The following is a 22,129-nucleotide window of genomic DNA, read 5'->3' on the forward strand; positions in this document are numbered from 1 at the left end:
AGGAGAATCATAATATGAAGTTGGTTGTAATTAAAGTTTAATTTTTTTTACTAAATAATTAAAAGATAGTTGATAATTGGATTTATTAGTGTTATAATAAAAAAAGTCTTAGATCTAACACATTAATTTTAGGCACATCAAATAAGGTTTTTCCACGTCATTAAAAATAAATAAGGTCCATAAAAAAAAAATATATATATCAACAAAATCTTTCAAGCTCTGCACAACAAACGAAACAGAAAGAAAGAAAAACTAGAAAAGAAGAAAGAAAAACTAGAAAAGAAGTGTAAAAGAAAGTGAGTGGTTTTAACTTATTTCGTTGTGTTAAAATCTTTGTGACTATATACATATATTAAAAAGGGAACAAATAATAATAATAAGTACCGTAAAAAAAAAAAATTAAAGAAAAGATGTACGGTCAAAAATAAAAGATAAAGAAATAACTGAGAATCCGGAGAAGAATTAACGAGAGAGAATAAATATTGATCTTTTATGTAATTATATTATATAATAATAATAATAATAGTGAAATTAATGTTACTAACTATCATAAATCTTATTTAATTAAATTTTGAATATTGGCCCAAACCCTTTAAGCCATTATTCCAAAGAGAACTTTCCGGTTGGGTTAAGCGGTTTGAGAGTTAGGGTTAAGCGGCGGCGCATTCGACAGCAACTCAAATACCTCACGCCGGCGACAAACACCTAACCTTCGAACTCATCTCCGGTGCATTTTTACATACCGAACAATGGCAGGAGGAAAGATAAAGAAGGAAAAGGGAAAGCCACAACAACACACACCATATCAAAGTGGAATAACTTTTCACAAATCCAAAGGTCAACATATACTTAAGAATCCTTTGCTTGTTGATTCTATAGTGCAGAAATCAGGTATTAAAAGTACTGATATTGTACTTGAAATTGGTCCTGGTACTGGTAATTTGACCAAGAAGCTTTTGGATGCTGGTAAGAAGGTTATTGCTGTTGAAGTTGATCCTCGTATGATTCTTGAGCTTCATAAACGGTTTCAAGGAGTTCCCTCTAGCCGCCTCACGGTATATGCTTTTTTTTTTTGATAATAAAATTTTGGAATTATTTGAATTTGCGTTTGATTTTGGTTTGAATGGTAGAAATTTTAAACCTTCATGAGATATATGAATTTGTGTTAGGACCTATTAAATATTGACATATATATTAGATATCTGAGTTGGTTAATTAGTTAAGTTGGTTAGTTAGTTACAATAGCTAATTAGTTATTTTGACAGTAGTTAGTTGTTTATCTAATTGGTTCTAGAATTGTAATAATAGCACGATACTGACGTGTAGATTATGTCGTCTGATAATAATTTAAGTTCATGTTTGGTATCATAGTGAGTTGCCGTAATTTTTAAAAGCTACAAGGTGTAGGTTTTATAAAACCACACTAAGCATGCTTTTTGTTCTAGTGTGGCTAAAATTGATTATAATTTTGTAAACTTGATTTGAGTTAAAAGGGAGATTAAGCTATTTAGATGTGTATACTTTCACGTGAAAGTGAGTTGAACAATGAATTTGATTGTAAAAATCACGTTTAGGCTCAAAAGCTATATATCCCCAAACATACCAAAATTAGTGTTGTCAAATAGCTGCTATAGCATAGCGGAATTTGTAAAAATTGTTATTGTCCAGCGATACGCTATTTAATACAAATGTGTTGTTAAATTGCTGTTATTGCGGCGCTATAGCATAACAGAATTTGATCAAATCTCTATTTACCGTGATCCGCATCTGACAATGTTGACCGAAATCAATTTTAAGTTCTTAGAATAACTTCGGTTCTTCCAAAAGTGAATTGAAACATGCACTAGGAAAATAAAACTGATTGAATGTAATGACATGTGTGTCGCTGTCCACCAACTTGCGTCAGATACCGAATACGCTTTCAATCTGGGTGTTACATAGGTTAAGACTTCCACTAATAGACTAGTCATTTGGATTGAGCTCTTTTTTTGGGCTTATGCTCCTAACAAATTAAGTCACATGAAAAGAGTGTCTTTTTGTCTGAAGAAATCTTCTAAGATTCAGGTGAATGAGTATGTGCGGAGAACTTTTGGGGCTTTTAATTTTCTCTTTAGCCAAAAGGACAGACTTTGAGTTTCATTGATGCAGTGGTTTTCTTTTACTACTAGAACTATAAGTAGTACTTTCAGTATAGAGATTATTTGTATATCAAAATTTTAGGAGTTAGAGGCTTCAATATTTAAGATTTTAAAATGCTAGTGCGTGTTACTTCATCTTTGCTTCTGAAATCCAAAAAGTTTATCTTGTATCATTATTGGTTTTTGATAAAAATATCTTTTGCTTCTTCTAATAAAGACAGAAAAAGCATTAACCTGAAGTTCATGTTTCTGTTGAATATCATTTGGAAATAATTGGAATTTTGGTATGTTTACATGTATGCATAAAAGTAGGTATGATATGAGGCAATTGTCTTGAATTGTGTTTTAATTATGCTATGTTGATTAATTGATTTTCATCAAGTGGCTTTTACAGTATTTATCCTACTGCGTGTTTCTTTTTGCCTTTCCAACTATCCCAACTTCCACAAAGCAAGAGATAATTTTTCTTTTCCATGGCTTTTAAAACTTAGCATCTAAATTTTATTTATCTTTTCTTTATGATGATTATTACAGATTATCCAAGGTGATGTGCTGAAAACTGAACTTCCATATTTTGACATATGCGTGGCGAATATTCCCTATCAAATATCTTCTCCTCTCACATTCAAGTTACTAAACCATCAGCCTGCATTTCGTTGTGCAATCATAATGTTCCAGAGAGAATTCGCCATGAGATTGGTTGCTCAGCCAGGTGACAAACTCTATTGTCGTCTTACGGTGAACACTCAACTCCATTCTCGAATCTCCCATCTCCTAAAAGTTGGAAAAAACAATTTTAGGCCTCCACCAAAGGTTGATTCCTCTGTGGTACGGATTGAGCCTAGAAAGCCTCGCATCGAAGTTAACCAAAAGGAATGGGATGGATTTTTAAGGATTTGTTTTAACCGAAAGAACAAAACGCTTGGCGCAATATTCAGGCAAAAGAATGTGATATCTTTGCTTGAAAAGAATTACAAGACTGTGCAGGCACTGAAAATTTCGCAAGAAGGTTCACTGAAGGAAACAGACACCAAAGTAGACTTCTCCGATTTCACAAATTTTGGCGACGATCAAGGTATGGAGATGGATGATGACGGAGTAGATGATGATGATGAAATGGATGTTGAAGATGGGGGTGCAGATGAGGTGCAATCTGAATTCAAAGATAAGGTTTTAGGTGTTCTGAAAGAGGGAGATTTTGAAGAGAAGAGATCGTCGAAACTCTCCTTGCAAGAGTTCCTGTACTTGCTTTCTCTATTTAACAAAGCTGGCATTCATTTTTCCTGATTTTATTTATCATTTTTCAAATATATATTTCTTCACTGTTTCAGTTGATTCTAGCATTTCTACAAAGTTAGTATTTTATTTATCTAAAGAGAGCAGTATCAGATAAAATGTTTTTGCTACTTCTGCATTGTATTTTGTGAGCTCCTTCATAAGTGTATACCAATCGATATAATCTATGTTGCAGACACAGATTGAATATTATTCTTGTATTGTTTTATGAGGAGGATCTATGTTTTGTTTAAATGGGTGAGATTATGTTTCATTCTGATTGTCCAAATCATAGTTCATACTTTATAGTCGCGACTCACACAAGACGTGTATAGTACAAAGGAACCACTAATTAGTAAAAATAGTAGGCGGATCCGGGTATAATTATTATAAATAATTAAATTTAAATTTTTTATTGAATAGATCAATTTTATAAAATTTTAAAATATTTGATATTTTATTAAATAATTTTTGTAAAATAAAATTTTAAACAACATAAATAAATATCGTTTGATTACATTACTATGAATTTCATATTTATATAAAATTATATGTTTGAATATTAATATATTATATAATTTCAAACAATGAAAAAGTCAATTCTTTTAGTACATACCGATATTAATGGTCATTCTGAAACAATTACAAAAATACTGTGGTATATTAAAATCAATACCGTCAATATAAAATATACTACAAAACATTAAGTTTGACACACCATAAAAAACGTTATTAGATGCATTTTCTTTTAGGTATTTTTTGTATGATTTTTATATTATATTAAAATACATCTTTATAATAAACTTTGAGAAAATTATTGTTGGTTAAGTTAAGAACTATATGAAAAACATTTAAAAAAATGCATCTAAATTTTTGTTCATAGTATTATATAATTATTTGTTATCGATAATTAAAGAATATATGTATCATATACAAGAATTTAAAATATCATAAGATTAATATTATATTCAGTCTAACAATATCGGCAAATTGAAGTGATAAAATAATTATATTTTCATTATGAATAATAATTTTATTATTTTGATTTATTATTATTATTATTATTATTATTATTATTATTATTATTATTATTATTGTTGTTGTTGTTGATGTTGTTATTGTTATTGTTATTGTTATTGCATACTTTTAAACTATCTCTTTTCCCACCCTTTTCTAAGTCATATGTTTTTTCCTTTGCACTACAACTTTGATATGATTTGGAATATTTGGAATATATATTTGTATAATTCGGTTTGACACAATAAACTTCTATAAATTAACATCATTCCGAGTATCAAATAATATAAAAAACACTTACTTAATTCTCTATAGATCTCATTCTCTTGAACAGAAAAATGATCCAAGTCCTTGCATGAGTGTTACTCTTACTCTATGTGAGTTGTCTCTCCATGTTTGGTAAATACCACCACTCATCAACCTCAACCTCAGCTCCTATTCACCCTTTTATCTTATCCCCACCCATCCCCCTTCACCGTGTTCGGTAACCAACATTTCGTCACTAATTTATAATATTTTTCATAAGGATATCACTCAAACAGTTCCACAATCTATTAATAAAAAAAAAATCACATAAAATGTGGTGTATTGTTACTGCAACAATACCACAAAGGCTGCATACAAAAACAATAATACAACATTGAATCCAAATATTATTCATTGTGAAGTAATTATGAACGATGTGCCAAATCAAAGGAGATCCGATGGAGGTGTAGACTAATTAGTCCAAATTGATTTATTAATATTTGTGGAAATTTGTTGATATATGATCAAATATGATACCTTAAAATACTTAAATAAATTATCATTGTTAAGGGTGTGTTTGATTTACTAAAAAACAAGGGATTAGACATGATAATTTTTTTTTACTCTATTTTGATTTAGAAATCCCATTTATCTCTCTCTTTGCTTACTCACGTATTCCAATCACAACATTATTTATTTAAATAAAATTAATTTAAAAAAAATATATAAATATATACAATTTTTTAAAAATTAAATCACATATTTCATGATTATTAATCTTTTTATAATAAAAAATAGTTCTTTCAAATACCTAAAAAAAGATCTTTAGAACTTTTTTTGAGCCTATGTATATGTGTGTGCGCGTATTTTTATATATGTTTTATTGATAATAAATCTTATGGAGTTAAAATTAAGTTTTATGAATGGTGATCTAATAATGATTTCACTTAACTTTTGTTTAAGGAATAAGAAACACAAAAGTGGACAAGTTAGAAGCCACTCACATCAACCAATTGCAGTGTATCTACGCAATAATAAAAGAATCAAAACAGTATAAGAAGACTACAACAATAACATCACAAGCTTCATGAAGAAGACTGTTGTTTGAATCATAAGAGGATTAATTGAAGATTCAATCAAGAAGATGAGCTTCCTCATAAAGAGTTTTCTTCATCACATGAAGGTTCATATTTTAATGATCGTTATAGAAAAACTTGTATCCGAAATTACATGATAGTATGTTTGAAGTAATATGAAAAAACTCACATTCAATTTTTTATTGAAAGCTTTGAGAATCTACCACAACAATATAAGTCAAAAGAAAAACGCAAATTGTTTATGAGAACTCTCAAAACGTACTCAAAGTATCATCTTACTAAAGTTCCTCATGATTGAGAATGATCTTGAATGAGTTTTTAAAAGAGCTCATGCAATACACAAAGAATGATATAAGCGCAAGGAACAATTTTTATGAGCAAGTACTTTAAGAATTAATTAATTCAACTATCTTATCATTTATTGATAAGAATATTTGTCAAAATGACAAAAGAACACTCTCATAAGGTGAAGAAAATAATTGTCCAAAAGTTCATGGTTATCGCACCTACACCATGTTAGCACTATTACAAACATGTTAATGCATCCAAGAGATTGTAATTAAATAAGTCAAAAGGTGTCTCGAGATTCAAGTGCAACAAGTGTTCAGAACATTCTAAACCAATTAATAAGGATAATGATTATAATGATTATTTGATACCTTGGGAAATATGCCCAATGGACATATTATGTATTCAAACGTATATAAATATCAATAAAGAAGTCAAATAACTTCTTTATGAAAGAATCTCACAAGAAATATATTATATAATATATCAATTATTCAAGAAAATGATTGTTGAATGATTAAATCATTTATTGAAAAAATTATGGAAGAACATTCAACATAATGTTCTAGTTGGTCTATTAAAGAACAAATGACAAAAATGATCTTTTTGGAAGAACAACATGCAATAACCCAATTAACATTTTGCACATAATTTTTTCAATATTTAATGAGCAATTAAAAGTCAAGATTTGAAGGTCCGCTAGTGTTGCGTGTAAATAGAAGTGTGCAAGTATACACGACCGTGATAAGTAATAAAGTGAAAGTCGAGTATCATTCCCACGAGGATTGATGTGGCTAAGTTCTAAATATTCCCAAATTTATATTTTCAATTAATTAAGATTCAGATTAACAAGTAACAAAGATAATCATTTTGTGTTGACAATAAAAAGTAAATTTAAGAGTCAAACTAAAAGAAATAATGAGATAAGGTTTTCCTAAAATTCAGAGGATAAATAGTAGTTAAGGATACGACTCAATTATGAAATCTATTTATATGTTTTACGATGTTGCAACATGCTATAGTGTTTTTGGTACCAAATTGACCTTGGAGATTTTCTAACACGGTCATCATGATAAGCAATGAGTTATTACTATCCTTAAGTTCACGCAATATAGACCATATCATGCTATGCATGTTATTCCTAATCATTTAACTTTAATATATTTTTGAAGCTTATTAACTTAATTCATATTAAATCAAGCACTTTCCATCTTTATTCTTTTCCAGGATCAAAATACTAGCAATAAAACCCAAGTGGTCAATTTAAGTTTTTAAAATTAGATTAAAAACAACTTATTTAAGAGGAAGCTAAGTATACTACATCATATTAACATATAAACTCAATTAATCACTTCATCGATCTTTATCTACTAAGAGTTTTAGCTCGTATTAAGCTTAGGGATTAACATGATAATGAAAACTAACATAAATGAGTTCATTACAAGTAAGTTTAGTAAATTAAGGATGAAGAAAAGAAGAAGAATACAAGCCAAAACAACATATGCAATTGATTATTCTTTAGCTCAAAGTGCAAGTTCATTTTATTTAACCAAAAGCTTAAAAACTAGTTCCAATGGCTCTAAAATGTGGTGGAAGATTATGGTAGTGATAAAATATAGTCGACAAACATGTATGGTGGCTAGGGCAGAGTGGAGGCTATGAAAATTGGGTTAAAACTCTCATCCTTTAGTTCTGCAGTAGTTGTCCTTTATATAAGATGTTTTTAGACCACTTTTTTTTTTTTTTTTTTTTTTTTTAATTTCCAATTATGTCTATTTTGTCCTTATTTATAAAACAATGGACAATGGACAACTTAAATATTCCTTGTCCCAATCCTTGAAGTGATTAGATGTACCAAATTATTACATTGAAGTTATGCACTTGTGGGCCCATATTTATGCACTTTTATTGTACCTTAAGGTAATGCACTCAAATGTTGCAAGTTTCTGCAACATTACTCCAGACTTAGCCAAAATATACTTTCTTGCACAAATTCAACACAACCCATCATAATTCCAACTTAAACCAGCCTAATCTAATAAAAAGGACATCTAATTAATATTTTACAAAAATATACTAAAAACTACTAACTTAATTAAAAAAATAACTCGTATGTTTAAGAGTTATCTACTAGTAAGAAAATGTCCAAATTGATCTGCGATTGATAACAATTTTTTTGGCACAAAAGTACATTGCATGATACTATTTAACATAACTTATTGCACATGTCTCAGTTCAGGAAACTATTCCAATGATCATATGACATACCACCCAACATTTTGGTTTGCTCTATATCCAGTGGGGAGAACAATTTGGTTGAAAGGATAACATCCTGATCGAAGAAGAATCTTATGGACAAAATTACACTAAACTTAAGGAGATTGACTCAAAATATTAATGGTACCTTATAAAATGTGTTCAACGAATATATTCAATTTAAATTTAATATTCAAAGTCCCTCATCATCTATAAGTTGAAGGTCATTTAAAAGATGAAGACAAAAGTTCAATTAAAAATTTATCTACACTAGTTCAATTTAGCATAAGTTCCAATATTCTTTTCTAAAGAAAACTCCAAGCTTTCTTCACTATATTTGCATATAATCAATTATCAAGTATATCTTTATTTATCCCAAACAAAGAGTTGAGAATCATTTGATCCCAAATACTTTTATTACACATATTGTAATATTCTCATGTATAAGTTTGAAATGTGACTTTAAAAATCATTTATAGATTGAAAGATGACTGTAAAAATCATTTATAAGTTGAAAGGTGAATTTAAAATTTCTTTCTAGATTGAAAGACAAATATTGAAATTGATCAAGGTGTGAAATAAAATATTTTGGTTCTAAAGTACATAATGAAAATCTCATGATTGTGAGGACTTGATTAGCCCGAATTGAGTGAACTAGTATACTTTTTGTGTGCGATCTTTCTATCCATTATCTTTAATTATCTAGACTCATAGATCAAACTTTAGTATCATTATTTTTATTTATATTATCTTAACTTCATATAAACTATATATAACGTTCTTATTAGTTGAAAGCTTACTAATCAATTTTTGATTATCAAGTTTAATATTGAGTAAACATTCAATAAAGCCCATAGATTAAATTTTAAAATAGTCACAATTCAAACTTCTTATTTTTGTGACTATTCATTTCACTTTAGACCACATATAAAAGTGGTCCACCGTGGACCATCACTTAAAAATTATTGAAAATTATAACGATGATCAACAATATTCTTCATAAATAATAACTCATGACCTTTTCATCTTTATGTATAAAATGATTACTTGATTTAAGTCGATTCGATACAAGATATATATTTGTTCTTCTTTATTTTTTATCAAACTAGTATAATTTAAATAACTATCTCAATCATATAATGAATATCATCGTTACCTTTGCAATTGAAAGACCTTATGACTTTGTATATTTTTTTTCTTTCTCTTCTCATGTGAAGCAAAGGGGAAATTTTAAAGTTTCATGTTTGAACCATTAGATTAAAATAAATTACTTAAATTTAATTGTTTAATTGATTGACAATGCGTGAATATTATTTTGCATTAATCAATTGTCTTATGTTCTTTTTAGTTTATTTTGAAAACCACAAAACACAATAGAACTCAATTTTTGAAATACAATTTTAGTCCAACATATGGTATTGTTACTTTTCCTAATTTCTAAGTAAAAGAAAAATCAATTTTAAATTAAATATGAGTTCTTATGTAAGATAAATTGGTTTGAGATTTGTGCCAAATTTTAAAAGGATTTAACCCTACATCCAAATCTCCTTTGTACAAAGACTTATGCAGTGGTGTACACTGATGTAAAATATGTAATAAAAAACACTGCACCAAAACGTTGAATAATGTCGCACTCTGATGATGAACTCAAGAAAAATGTGACATAAAAATAAATCTATGTGAGAATCACTTATTTAAAATAAAAGATGAAGAAAAAAATTGATGCAAAGAGGTGAGTTCAAGCTATAAAATGACTCCAAATCACCTATCTTTAGTGGATAAAGAACAAAACGAAAACAAAAAGAGAGGTGAGAGCAAAGCGGGCTACACTAGGTTAAATATTTGATGCATTGTTTAATTTGTTAAATACTCTGAAGTCCCCAGGCTTATGATAACTTTTTTCCCATTCAGGATAGATTAGTATGTTAGTTTATATATTAATTTCTTAGTTAGATGTAGTTGATGCAAGTATGATGTGTTACAAAAAGGTATGTATATATTAGGTTTAATGAATTCTTTTTATTAGTTGATCTTAACGAAAATTAATCCCAAAATAGTAGAAATAAAAAGAGAAAAAGAGAAATATAATAAAATATGATCTTTGTTCAATTTTTCGATGTAATGAGAAGATAAAAGAAGATGTAGTCTCTATTGTGATTTTAGTTTCACATTTCTATTTCTTTTATGTTCCATTTGAAAGAAAATTTAAATTTTCTATGTTATTTGCTTACTATCGTGCACTCGAATTATGATTTTAACAATTCAAAACAAAAAACGAAACACGTAATATATTGATCTATGTTCCCTTTCTTTACTGGATTGGAAAAAAAAAATGTAGACATTATCTTATTTTAGTCTCACATTCTTATTTCTTTTATCTTTCATTCGAAAGAAAATTCAGACTATTTATATTATTTATTTCATCTATCAATCTATATTTACTTATTCTCGTACATTCTATTCACGACCTTAAAAATTCAAATAAAATAAAAGTACTTACAATTTATTTAAAAAAAAAAAAATAATGTTCAGATATATAAACACACTTTTAAAAAATCAAATCACACATTTCATTAAAAAAAAAACTACAGTTCTTCAAAACTTTCAAATTCTTAAAAAAGGGGCTGTTGAACTTTTTTTGGGGTCCATATATATTAAGTGCATCCCTAAACCAAATATCACAAAAAGACCAAAAAAAAAAAAAATAATGATATAATTTGTCAAATAAAAAATAAATAATCTAAACTTGTCAAAAATAATAAGGCTAAATTACATTCGTGGTTCTTTAACTTAATTTCAGGTAACGTTTTAGTCCTTTATATTTTTTTTTTCCGACTTGGTCCTTTATTTTAATTTTAAGTGACAATTTGATATTTTATGTTTTAAAATTTCAACAATGATATCCTTTTTTATACAAAAATTCAAAAAAAATTTCAATCAAAACTCATAAATTTAATTATATTCTTCAATATAATACAAATTTCATCAATTTCCTAACGCAAATCTTCAAATAAACTCGTATTTTCATACTTTATTTGATATTTTTAGAAATAAAGGACTAAATCGGAAAAAAATAAAATAAAAAACTAAAACATTACCTGAAATTAAGTTAAAGGACCACAAATATAATTTAGCCAAATAATAATATTAACTATGAATATTGGACTAGCCTTATAAACAGCACAATCATCGTAACATGATAATAATTATAATAATAATAATAATAATAATATTTTATCTTTTCTTCTGTTTTTCTCTCATCTATCTCTACTCTCTTATATTTGTCCTTGTTTTGATTAATTCAGTGTACACCCCCCACTCGCTCCCCAATCTATTATATTCTGATTTTTCTATTTCTCCCAAAAAATAAAAATAAAAATAAAAATCTCAAACCGTTTTTCATGGGTTCGCTCGACGCACCGATCAGTGCGGAAAACGGTTCCGTTCACGCCGCCGGGCACGGCAAATCTCCGTTAATTGATGTCGCTGCACGCGCCGCACCGGCAGATTCGACGCCAGATTTCGACACATCGAAGCGGCGGAGATCGTCTGTACTTCCCTTGGAGGTTGGGACGCGCGTGATGTGTCGTTGGAGGGACTCGAAGTATCATCCTGTCAAAGTTATCGAACGCCGCAGAGTTCATGGCTCTGGACCTAATGATTACGAGTATTACGTTCATTATACTGAGTGTATGAACCTAATTTTTAATTATTTGTTCAGTTTCAGTTTCGATAGATGAAAATTGAATTGTTAGGGTTTTGAATTTTGAAGTGTGTGTTTGATTTTGAGTTTTGTGGTTTTGAGCTTTGGTTGGGTTGAATTGATTTTTGTAAAATGTTATGAACTCTTCTTGCATGTAACTTATTAGTGTGAACCTGTTATTATAATTTGTGAATTGTTATTTGTTAACATAGAAATGGAAATATATGGATTATTATTATTATTTTGACAGAATATATGGATTATGCTTGAGGCTTTGTTTATTATTTTGAATATTCCTAACTCGTTCCAATACATTTGTTGAGTATTTTTTGGTGTTTATTTGTTTACTGTATGTTGGGGTGCTTAGGTGCTAACTGCTTTAGTATTTTTCAATGAATGCAATTTGAATTGTTAGGGTTTTGAATTTTGAAGTGTTTTGATTTTGAGTGTCGTGATTTTCACTTTTCAGATTTGGCTAAATTGTAAATTGACTTAGTGTTCACTAGAATGTCAATTGAATTGATTTTTGTAAAATGTTATGTTGTGAGTTCTTTCATGTAGTATACTATAACAACTAGTGTGAATCTCTTATTGGAATTTGTGAATTGTTATTTGCGAACATACTAATAGAAATATATGGATTATTTTTTTCTTGAAAGAATATATGGTTTTTGTTTGAGGCTATGCTGTGTTTTTAATATTCCTAATTCCTTCTAATATATTTTTCTAGTTGTTTTTAACTACGTCTATTTGTTTACTGTATGCAGGGATGCTAAGATGGTATATGTTATAGTAGTTTTTTTAATTTTATATTTCTTGTTTTTGCAGTCAATAGGAGGCTTGATGAGTGGGTGAAGCTTGATCAGCTCGATCTTGATTCTGTGGAGGCAGTTGTTGATGAGAAAGTGGAGGAGAAGGTAATGGTTATATCTGCTAATTGTTTGCTTGCATTTATTTTGAGTCCTTAGGTTTTCATAGAAAGTGATATTATAGCTCAGATTCCAAGATCTGTTTTTTTTCTTTTCTTTCTACAGCTTCAATTACAAAAGTCTTTTTCCCCACTGGATGGTGTTGGTTCTGTGTCAAATGACATTTAAAACTTTAGCCAAGTTTCAGAATATATGTTTTATGGTGCTCTGGAATTAAATATTAATGTGTGGTCACTTGCACTGGCCATTCTTCATTTTCATACTGCAAATGGTGCTTTCTTTTTCTTTTGTGTACCTCTTATTTAAAAACACGCATTCTGTTTGTGAATAAGTTCATTTAGAAAACCTGGACTTGTGGTTTTTACAGGGGGCAACAGGTTTGAAGATGACACGCCACCAAAAGAGGAAGATCGATGAGACGCATGTAGAGGTATTGAATGGTTGCTTTTCAATTATAATTAGAACATAGGGAGTTATTTAGAAATTAAGTAATTAACACAACAGGACACCTGCTAGAGTTCAAACATTTCAGTCTCCCTATCTACATGTGCTACAAGTGTGAGTAGTTGCTATTTGAACCCGGGGTAATCTGTTTGGTTTTAGAAGCAAACCCCGAGGTAATCTGTAGTTTGCCATGACAATAAATTAAATAGTTTGCCATGTAAATAAATTAAATGTTTTTAATTTGAAATTTTTTTCACTGGCACACTGCTCTGTTTGAATGAGTATCAGTTGTCAGTATATGAGTGCTACTTGATGCATCGATACACCTCATGCACAGGATCTTCCAAACAGTACATCTGTTTTCACACCTAGCAGCTTTTATTTATTATGAAATTGAACTCACATAAATCAAGTAATTGTGATATTATTTAGTTGGAGATTGAGATTGACCCTTGTGATTACTTTCGTGTATTTGAAACCAGTTTACTCTATGGACTGATGTTCCTATCTCAAACTGCATTGTATTCCTTATATTTTTAATATACATATCTATTATTAAATTTATAGGGCCATGAGGAGCTTGATGCTGCTAGTTTGCGAGAACATGAAGAATTTACAAAAGTGAAAAACATAGCTACTATTGAACTTGGAAGATATGAGATTGAGACATGGTACTTCTCTCCGTTCCCACCAGAATACAATGACTGTTTGAAGCTGTTCTTTTGTGAGTTTTGCCTCAATTTCATGAAGCGCAAAGAACAGCTCCAGAGGCATATGGTGAGTTTTGTTTGAAGATGATTTACATTTCACTAATAATGTCTTTGGTATTGTGCATGCATTGCTCTTATTTTTTTTCTTCAGTCATTTTGCCGTTTGCTTCAATTGGTGTTTTGAAACTTGTATTATTATGTATGATATTTGTTAATTGGAACATAAAGTTATTTTAACTCTTATCTTAATCAGAAAATTACTTATATGCTTATTTGTGAAGTTGTTTCCTTGCAAATCTAAAACCAAAAATTGTAATAGTTCATTGCAGTTCTCTGTGTTTTAGCGTTCTGTGATTGCAAATTAGCTAACTCCATCTTTTAGCTTTTTATACTTATGTTTATGACTATTAATTTGATCTTTAAAATTTATTATTACCGTTATTTATTTGAAAATAAATTTTATGGTGTAATCAAATTCATTATCTTCTGAAATAGTCTATTGACGACTGGGTCATATGAAATAGTCTATTGAATGGCTGTGTTGAAGTTTCTTCCATCCTCCTCCCAGGGGTCAAAAGATATCTGAAGAAAAATGTATAGTTTTATATTCTGAATACGTGTACAGCATTTTCTGCCCCTTATACCATCATTCATGTCCTGTTCATGCAGAAAAAATGTGATCTTAAGCATCCCCCTGGTGATGAGATATACAGAAGTGGTACACTGTCAATGTTTGAGGTACATTTTTAACTGTAATGCTGTTTTTAATATTACAAGTTCCTCCTTTATTTTCTTTGTTGTCAGACATCGCCCTCTTCCATTATGTTTAATTTTTCCAGTTGAATTGAATTTTCCATTTCTTTGTTCATAATCCTTAAATTATCATGTATGACGAATGCCTAGTGTATAATATAAATTAAAATAACCTTTCTCGTTTTGTTATTTGTTAATGCAAGTAATTAACATTTTGCGTCTTTTCATTGTTCAAGTTACAAAGCTGTAAACTAAAAGAGATGCTTTTCCTTCTCCCACTGCTCACCATCTCTATCTTTATATTCACTTTTGTATTCAATATCCATATATACAAATATTCTTTCTTCCTAGATGTGTGGTTCTCTAGGGGATGAGAGGACTTCAAAATTACTTAAATGTTGGTTGAGGAACTTAATACTCGTCTTCCAAATTTAAATGGTTAAATCTTCTAGTATCCTTATTATTGAAAGAAGAAAAAAAATTAATGAATTGTGATAGGACAGAGTATTGGGCCTTAGCCCAATAGATAGGTTGATTAGAGAATAAGAGTTAGTTAGCATATTCTCTGATTTTATGAAATTCTGTTACTGATTTCTGTTATAAAAGTGAGGGAAGGGTAGTTAGAAAATCATTCAGAAAAGTTGTTAGAGTTGGTTAGGAGCTTAGCTCTGGATTAGGACTTCTTAGAACTCTGGTGTATCTTTTCTTTACTGTTTTACCACCAGTGTAGAGCTTCAAGCTCACCATTTCAGATTAAATAATAAACAGTTTACATTCTTGAAATTCCGGGTTCTATCAAAATGAGTTTCAGGAGGCACTGATAACTGAATTTTGAGACTGGTGTGTTATGTGGCAGGCAGTTGCATAGTGCAAGAAAGTCAGCGTGTGTAGTTTGAATTTTGCTAGTGATTTTAATTATTATTACTATATGTCTGAAAACAGGTTGATGGCAAGAAGAACAAGGTTTATGGGCAGAATCTTTGTTATTTGGCCAAGTTATTTCTTGATCACAAGACCCTCTATTATGATGTTGACCTGTTTCTGTTCTATGTTTTGTGCGAATGTGATGATCGAGGATGCCACATGGTTGGATATTTTTCCAAGGTAATACAATGTATTTTATTATTTTTGTTTGCTGTTAGATATTTTTAAATATTTAAATATTTCTTATTTAGATTTAGATATTAATGATAGTTGTAATATCAAAATGAACTTTGTCTGAATATTGGTTAATGCAATTATTTATTCATTATTCTTGATATTGATTACTTTTTTTTAATTGTACAGGAAAAACATTCTGAGGAATCTTACAATTTGGCATGTATCCTCACCCTTCCACCTTACCAAAGGAAAGGCTATGGAAAATTTCTGATTGCTTTCTGTAAGCTATCCTTCTGAAAAACAGGCCTCTTCGTATTTGTTAGATTTTATGTGACAATGTGAGCAAAACTCATTAAGATTTCAAACATTGAACAGCCTATGAACTTTCAAAGAAGGAGGGAAAAGTTGGCACACCAGAAAGACCCCTTTCTGACCTTGGACTGCTAAGCTACAGAGGATATTGGACCAGGGTTCTGTTAGACATTCTGAAAAAGCATAAGGGAAACATTTCTATCAAGGTAACCCTCTTCCATTTTTATCTTTTAATGTCCGGCAATGGCAAATTCAAGTTTATATGTTTACAAATAATAAAACTTTTTGAGTTTTTGGTCTCTGTTGAACTTGCTTTTATGTTGATTTTGATTATTTTTAATAAGATTACTTGCTGGGATATAGGAGATGTTTGGACAAACAACTTACCTAAGTGTTTATTATATGAGAGTTTATGTATCAACTCTTTCTATTTGTCAATGCTATGGCTATTGAAGAAGTGCTGTTTTACAGGAACTGAGTGATATGACTGCCATTAAAGCTGAAGATATATTGACAACTCTTCAGAGCTTAGAACTGATTCAATACAGGAAAGGACAACATGTCATTTGTGCTGATCCAAAAGTTTTGGATCGCCATCTCAAAGCAGCTGGCAGAGGGGGTCTTGAGGTTGATGTTTGCAAATTGATTTGGACACCTTATAAAGAACAAAGTTGATCCATCAAAGAACTAGTATGTTGTAACTTCTGCTTGTGTATATAGTGTGGGCTAGGTTTATTAGTTGTAACATTCCCTTTGATGTAATGTGTAGTAACATCTTAGTTTAGATGACAATAGGAACACAAACTGATTGATTTATTTGCTTAGTCTTTGGTGACTGTTAATCCACATCTTCTATTGCCAGAAGGACAATTTTATATTTTATGAATATTCCTGGCTTTTGGTGCTTTACATGTTATAAAATTGTCATAAAAGTTCATAAAATAGTTTTTATGAACCAGATAATGGCTATTGATGTTGAAGTCGTTGATATGGTATTTATGGACAAAATCCACATTCAAATCTGCATGAATTGCACTTTGTTGGTTTTTAATCCAACTTCTGAGAAAGTTGTAACAATTGAGGGCAAGGTTGTTATTATTTTCAACCCTATACTATTTTAAATACAATCAATTTTTAAATAACATTATTTATTATATTTGTTGACATATTTTCAATTTTATGTTACTCATATAAGTCTTGGCTTGCTGCTTATATTGACATTCCTTCCCAAATAATATTGATTCAACTAACTCATGAACCAAAGTTTCACCAATTGAAGAATTTTTGTACAATACATCAAGGACTATTCAGGACCTAAAAGGCTGCTCTATTATGATTACCATTACTTTCTTCATAGAAATACTTAGAATTTAAATAAAAAAGAAAATTAGTTAACACGTTATTTGCTTTTATTAAGATTCTGTTTTTGTTGAGTACAGTACCATGTGTGTGCTCTAAATCAACTTATCCCAATTCAAAAATGTGCTTTTGTGGTAAATGTGACAAACATTTCATATTATTCAAAAATGTACTTTTGTTTGTGGTAAATGTGACAAACATTTCATACTTTCTTTTCGCGAAGTCAAATATATTATTAAATTAAAACTAACAATGTAACATCTGAATTTGAATTAAATATTGTATCAAAATTAGAGTCATTCTTACACAAATTATTCCACTTTTGTAATCTTTGCTAAATATGTAGGTTTGTTATTTGAACAGAGTCTGATGTGATTGAAGCAATTGATAGAGTAAATATTTTTTTAATACGTATTCATGTTAATCAACCAATTACTTAATATATTAAGAACTAATATTGTAAAGTTAATTTAAAATTAACTAAAGTTCTATGTATATAGAATGTTGGACTGGGGGTGCTCCATCTTGAACTATACGCATTGTTGGAGATCATAATCTTTTTCAAGATCGAGACTATATAAATGAGACGTCTAATAGTTGAAGAATCTTTTTGAGTTGGGAAAACCTACTATATAATATTGTCATCAAAGAATTTAAGGCTAAATGGGACAAAGATGATATATGATATGTATTTGTTAAAAATAACAATGTATAGTTTTTTTCTTCTTTTCTCATTGAACAAAAAATTGCATATTTCACATACACAATGTTCCTTGACATGTTCATTTTGTTATTTAGAAAAATAATTCCTTTAGTATGTTGGTGATTAGAGCTGTCAATTTGACAAGTCCCATAATTATTGGCCTCAGTCCACATGTTGGAGGGGTCAAAAAAATATATAATTTAAAATGCCCCCAAAAAGAAAGCCCCAGCCCCCTAAAATTTTGTGGGTTCAGTGAGTCTATAGGCCTACGTTTTCAAAAAGAAATCGATTTTTTATTTAAAAAAAATTTTGACAATTTTTTTTAATTTTTTCACCGATAAAAAATGTTGATTTTTTTTCGAGAAAAAAAAAATCAATTTTTTTTGAGAAAAAAAATATTTTTAAATATTTTTCGATATTTTTTCGAAAAAAATAAATTTCGAAAAATTTTCAAGAAAAAATATCAAAATATTGGGGCCTATAAGCCCCTCTTAAGCCCCATGAAATAATGGGTCGAGATTTAAAATAATTATTTTGATAGGGGGCTTAATATTAAGAGATTAATAAAAAAAAATTAAGAGGACCTAGTAGTTGGGAGCTTTTTTGACAGCTCTATTGGTGACACAGGGTCATGATACGACGATAGTTGAGTTGGGTCTACCTCTATACTTCTGCATGCAGGCATTAAATTTAATGATTTTATTATATATATTAACTTTAATGATTTTCTTTTATATATATATATATATATATATAGTTTTGATATATTTAATAACTTTTTTTTTTTATTTGCACTTGCTATGTAGGAAATAATTTCATTGACTGAACTGATTGGTAAATAGAATTGACGAGTACATAGAGAAGGATTATGTTAGATAGTGTTTTATGAGGATATAAATTATTAATTTCAAAACACCTTTATCCCTCTAATTGCAAAATTTAATGTCTAAGTTTACTTCAACTATTCTTGATGACAATGTGTCTAAATTACCAACAATTGATGACATACCCACTTCAAGCAAGAGAGATCCATCAACTGGCCTAAATAAGGGAGATCTCAACCTTCCCATCAAGATCTCAACCTTCCCTTCATATTACAAAAATCCACTTTCTCACACTATGTGATGTACATTTTGCACTGTGAGACCAAACACGCATTCGCAATGTGAGATTGATATTCTACATTGTGATACAAGTCAATATTCAGATCGTGAGAATGATTTCGTGTTGCACTGCCAGACTGTAATGCCCCAATGTTTAATAGTCAAAACACATTTTCAAAAAGGTTTTTCAAAGAAACCATGTAATGGTAATAACATATATAACATAGGTGCCTAACAGCAAAAATATTCTGAATATAAACATCCCTAGAATTTACAAATAAAAACACAACAGGGATGTAAGATTGTATTAGTAATCGCTTATACTCCTGGGTATTTTCGGTAGACACACACGCAAAAGTTTTGCTCCAAGAAATTAATCCCTCCATGAATGCCAAATAAATAGATATATGGATCCCACCAACGCATATAAGCAAAACATTCATACTAGATACAATTGTATGATAGTAAGTAAGATAAATAAATCAAATTCAAAAAGTGGCAGAATGTGTAAGACCCATAATTTTAAAGTACACTTTATGTATTTTTGTGTATTTTGGATTTTGGCTCGGAGGTTTTTTTTTTAGCCAAAGTTAATAATATTTTGGAGTTTATATGATCAAGAAGATATTTGATGTCAATTAGAATTACTCGTCGATAAATAAATTAAATTAAGTGCGGTGAATCCTTTACGGAGAATTTAATGTGTTACGGGTGAAATGGTAATTTAACAAATATCTAGTTTTGAGATATTTGTTAAGTTATAATTAGTATATATTTATATATTTATATGTTTGTGTGGAGGGAAAAAAGAAGGAAATAGAAAGAAAAGAAAAGGATATAAAAAGGAGAGAAGGAAAAAGAAAGGAAAGAAAGAGAAAGGAAAGAAAAAAGGAAAATTTCATCTTCTTCCTCTATTAACGCGCAACCATTTTCCCTCCTTCCATCATTTTCGTTTTTCTTTGCTTCCTTTCTTCAAGATTAGAAACCCAAGGTTTGTTGAGTGTGAAAAAGAAGATTTCTTAACTTCACTCATCCTCGTTGATTCGAAAACGAAGAAAAACGGCGTTAGAGATTTTAAAACCGTCAAACACAAACCTCCCCGTTTCATCTAGATCTAAGCTTCATTTCGCGAAGAGATAGAAGGGAAAGTTGCTCACCACCACACTACAGTGCTAGTGAACTAATTTGGAAGCGGCGTTGTAAGAAAGCAAGGATTTCTCAGCTTCATACTTCCTCGTTGTTTCGAAAACGAAGAAAAACGGTGTTAGGGATTTCAAAACCGTCAAACACAAACCTCCCCGTTTCATCTAGATCTAAGCTTCGTTTCGCAAAGAGATAGAAGGGAAAGTTGTTCACTACCACGCTACGGTGCTAGGGAACCAACTTTGGAAGCGACACTGCGAGCAAAGATTTTACCGGATTTACTCGCGGTACCGTAATCGCACGTTAGAGCTAACGTGAAGGTAAGGGCTCCTTCCAAACTTTTAGTTTGCATTTAGGGACTTATATGCGGTTGTGTGGAAAAGAATTTTGTTAGGGTTGGAGTATTGATTTGGGGGAAAATGAATCTAAGGCTTTATGGTTAAAATGTTAGAGTTAGGTTTTGGTTACATCAACAAATGTTTCGTGGGAAAATGAATTTAAACTCGTTTAGGTATGATTTTGAGTAAATGTAACTTGTTGTGTTTGAGTGGTAGATTGTGTTGATTTGTGTTCGTCGTATTTGACGTGTTCTCAGTTAATGCCGATGAAATTTGATGTGTTTCGGTGTGGATTGTGGATTGGATCTGATAATACGTTTTGAGTTTGTTCGGTGTGGAATTTGAAAACCATTAGAGTTAAACAAGTATTAACAATGGGGAATCTCTTAATGTCTTGTTTACTTAATATTTGTTTTGGAAATCATTTAAGTTAAAAGAGTATTAAGAATGGGGAATCTCTTAATATTTCTGTTTGCTTAATGTTTGTTGTGAAAATTGTTTAAGTCAAATGAGTATTAAAAATGGGGAATCTTTTAATATCTGCATTTGCTTAACGATTGTTGTGGATGGAGTCAGTATATGCTCATGCATTTTCATGCTTTTTGTAAATCGTGCAGACCCGTGATAGGTGGCACCTCGGTAAACGATACGGGCCCGTGATAGGCAGTACGTTTATGGTTTTCGCTTTTTTGTAAATTGTGCAGACCCGTGATAGGTGGCACCTCGATAAACGGTACGGGCCCGTGATAGGCAGTACGTTTATGGTTTTCGTTTTTTTGTAAATTGTGCAGACCCGTGATAGGTGGCACCTCGATAAACGGTACGGGCCCGTGATAGGCAGTACGTTTATGGTTTTCGGTTTTTTTGTAAATTGTGCAGACCCGTGATAGGTGGCACCTCGATAAACGGTACGGGCCCGTGATAGGCAGTACGTTTATGGTTTTCGTTTTTTTGTAAATTGTGCAGACCCGTGATAGGTGGCACCTTGGTAAATAGTACTTTGGCCTGTGATAGGCGGTACATTTACAATTTACGTTATTTTAGTAAACCGTGCAGACCCGTGATAGGTGGCACCTCGATAAACGATATGGGCCCGTGATAGGCAGTACGTTTATGGTATTCGCTTTTTTGTAAATTGTGCAGACCCGTGATAGGTGGCACCTTGGTAAATAGTACTTTGGCCTGTGATAGGCGGTACATTTACAATTTACGTT

General features: G+C 30.3%; 2 protein-coding genes across 2 annotated transcripts; both read left to right on the forward strand.

Moving 5' to 3' along the window:
- Nucleotides 1–580: 580 nt before the first annotated feature.
- LOC101489092 (ribosomal RNA small subunit methyltransferase-like) lies at nucleotides 581–3,687 on the forward strand. The gene is made up of 2 exons (XM_004499559.4): nucleotides 581–1,055; nucleotides 2,673–3,687. The coding sequence occupies exons 1-2, from the start codon at nucleotides 750–752 to the stop codon at nucleotides 3,423–3,425; spliced, it is 1,059 nt and encodes a 352-aa protein (XP_004499616.1). The 5' UTR covers nucleotides 581–749; the 3' UTR covers nucleotides 3,426–3,687.
- A 7,924-nt stretch (nucleotides 3,688–11,611) lies between these two features.
- Nucleotides 11,612–17,178, forward strand: LOC101488527 (histone acetyltransferase of the MYST family 1-like). The gene is made up of 9 exons (XM_004499558.4): nucleotides 11,612–12,007; nucleotides 12,849–12,937; nucleotides 13,317–13,379; nucleotides 13,961–14,170; nucleotides 14,773–14,841; nucleotides 15,799–15,960; nucleotides 16,144–16,237; nucleotides 16,333–16,475; nucleotides 16,741–17,178. Exons 1-9 carry the CDS (start codon nucleotides 11,719–11,721, stop codon nucleotides 16,942–16,944), a joined length of 1,323 nt encoding a protein of 440 aa, XP_004499615.1. The 5' UTR covers nucleotides 11,612–11,718; the 3' UTR covers nucleotides 16,945–17,178.
- Nucleotides 17,179–22,129: the final 4,951 nt, after the last annotated feature.

The sequence above is a fragment of the Cicer arietinum genome, chromosome 5 (assembly GCF_000331145.2).
Source record: "Cicer arietinum cultivar CDC Frontier isolate Library 1 chromosome 5, Cicar.CDCFrontier_v2.0, whole genome shotgun sequence".
In the NCBI taxonomy this organism is placed as follows: Eukaryota; Viridiplantae; Streptophyta; class Magnoliopsida; order Fabales; family Fabaceae; genus Cicer; species Cicer arietinum.

What these genes read in the sequence shown, in the direction of transcription:
- LOC101488527 (XM_004499558.4), top strand. Translation starts at nt 11,719, where the DNA reads ATGGGTTCGCTCGACGCACCGATCAGTGCGGAAAACGGTTCCGTTCAC. An exon ending in ATGAGAAAGTGGAGGAGAAG is followed by an intron (nt 12,938 to 13,316) that starts GTAATGGTTATA and finishes TGGTTTTTACAG; the next exon opens with GGGGCAACAGGTTTGAAGAT. An exon ending in TGGTTGGATATTTTTCCAAG is followed by an intron (nt 15,961 to 16,143) that starts GTAATACAATGT and finishes TTAATTGTACAG; the next exon opens with GAAAAACATTCTGAGGAATC.
- LOC101489092 (XM_004499559.4), top strand. Translation starts at nt 750, where the DNA reads ATGGCAGGAGGAAAGATAAAGAAGGAAAAGGGAAAGCCACAACAACAC. An exon ending in TTCCCTCTAGCCGCCTCACG is followed by an intron (nt 1,056 to 2,672) that starts GTATATGCTTTT and finishes TGATTATTACAG; the next exon opens with ATTATCCAAGGTGATGTGCT.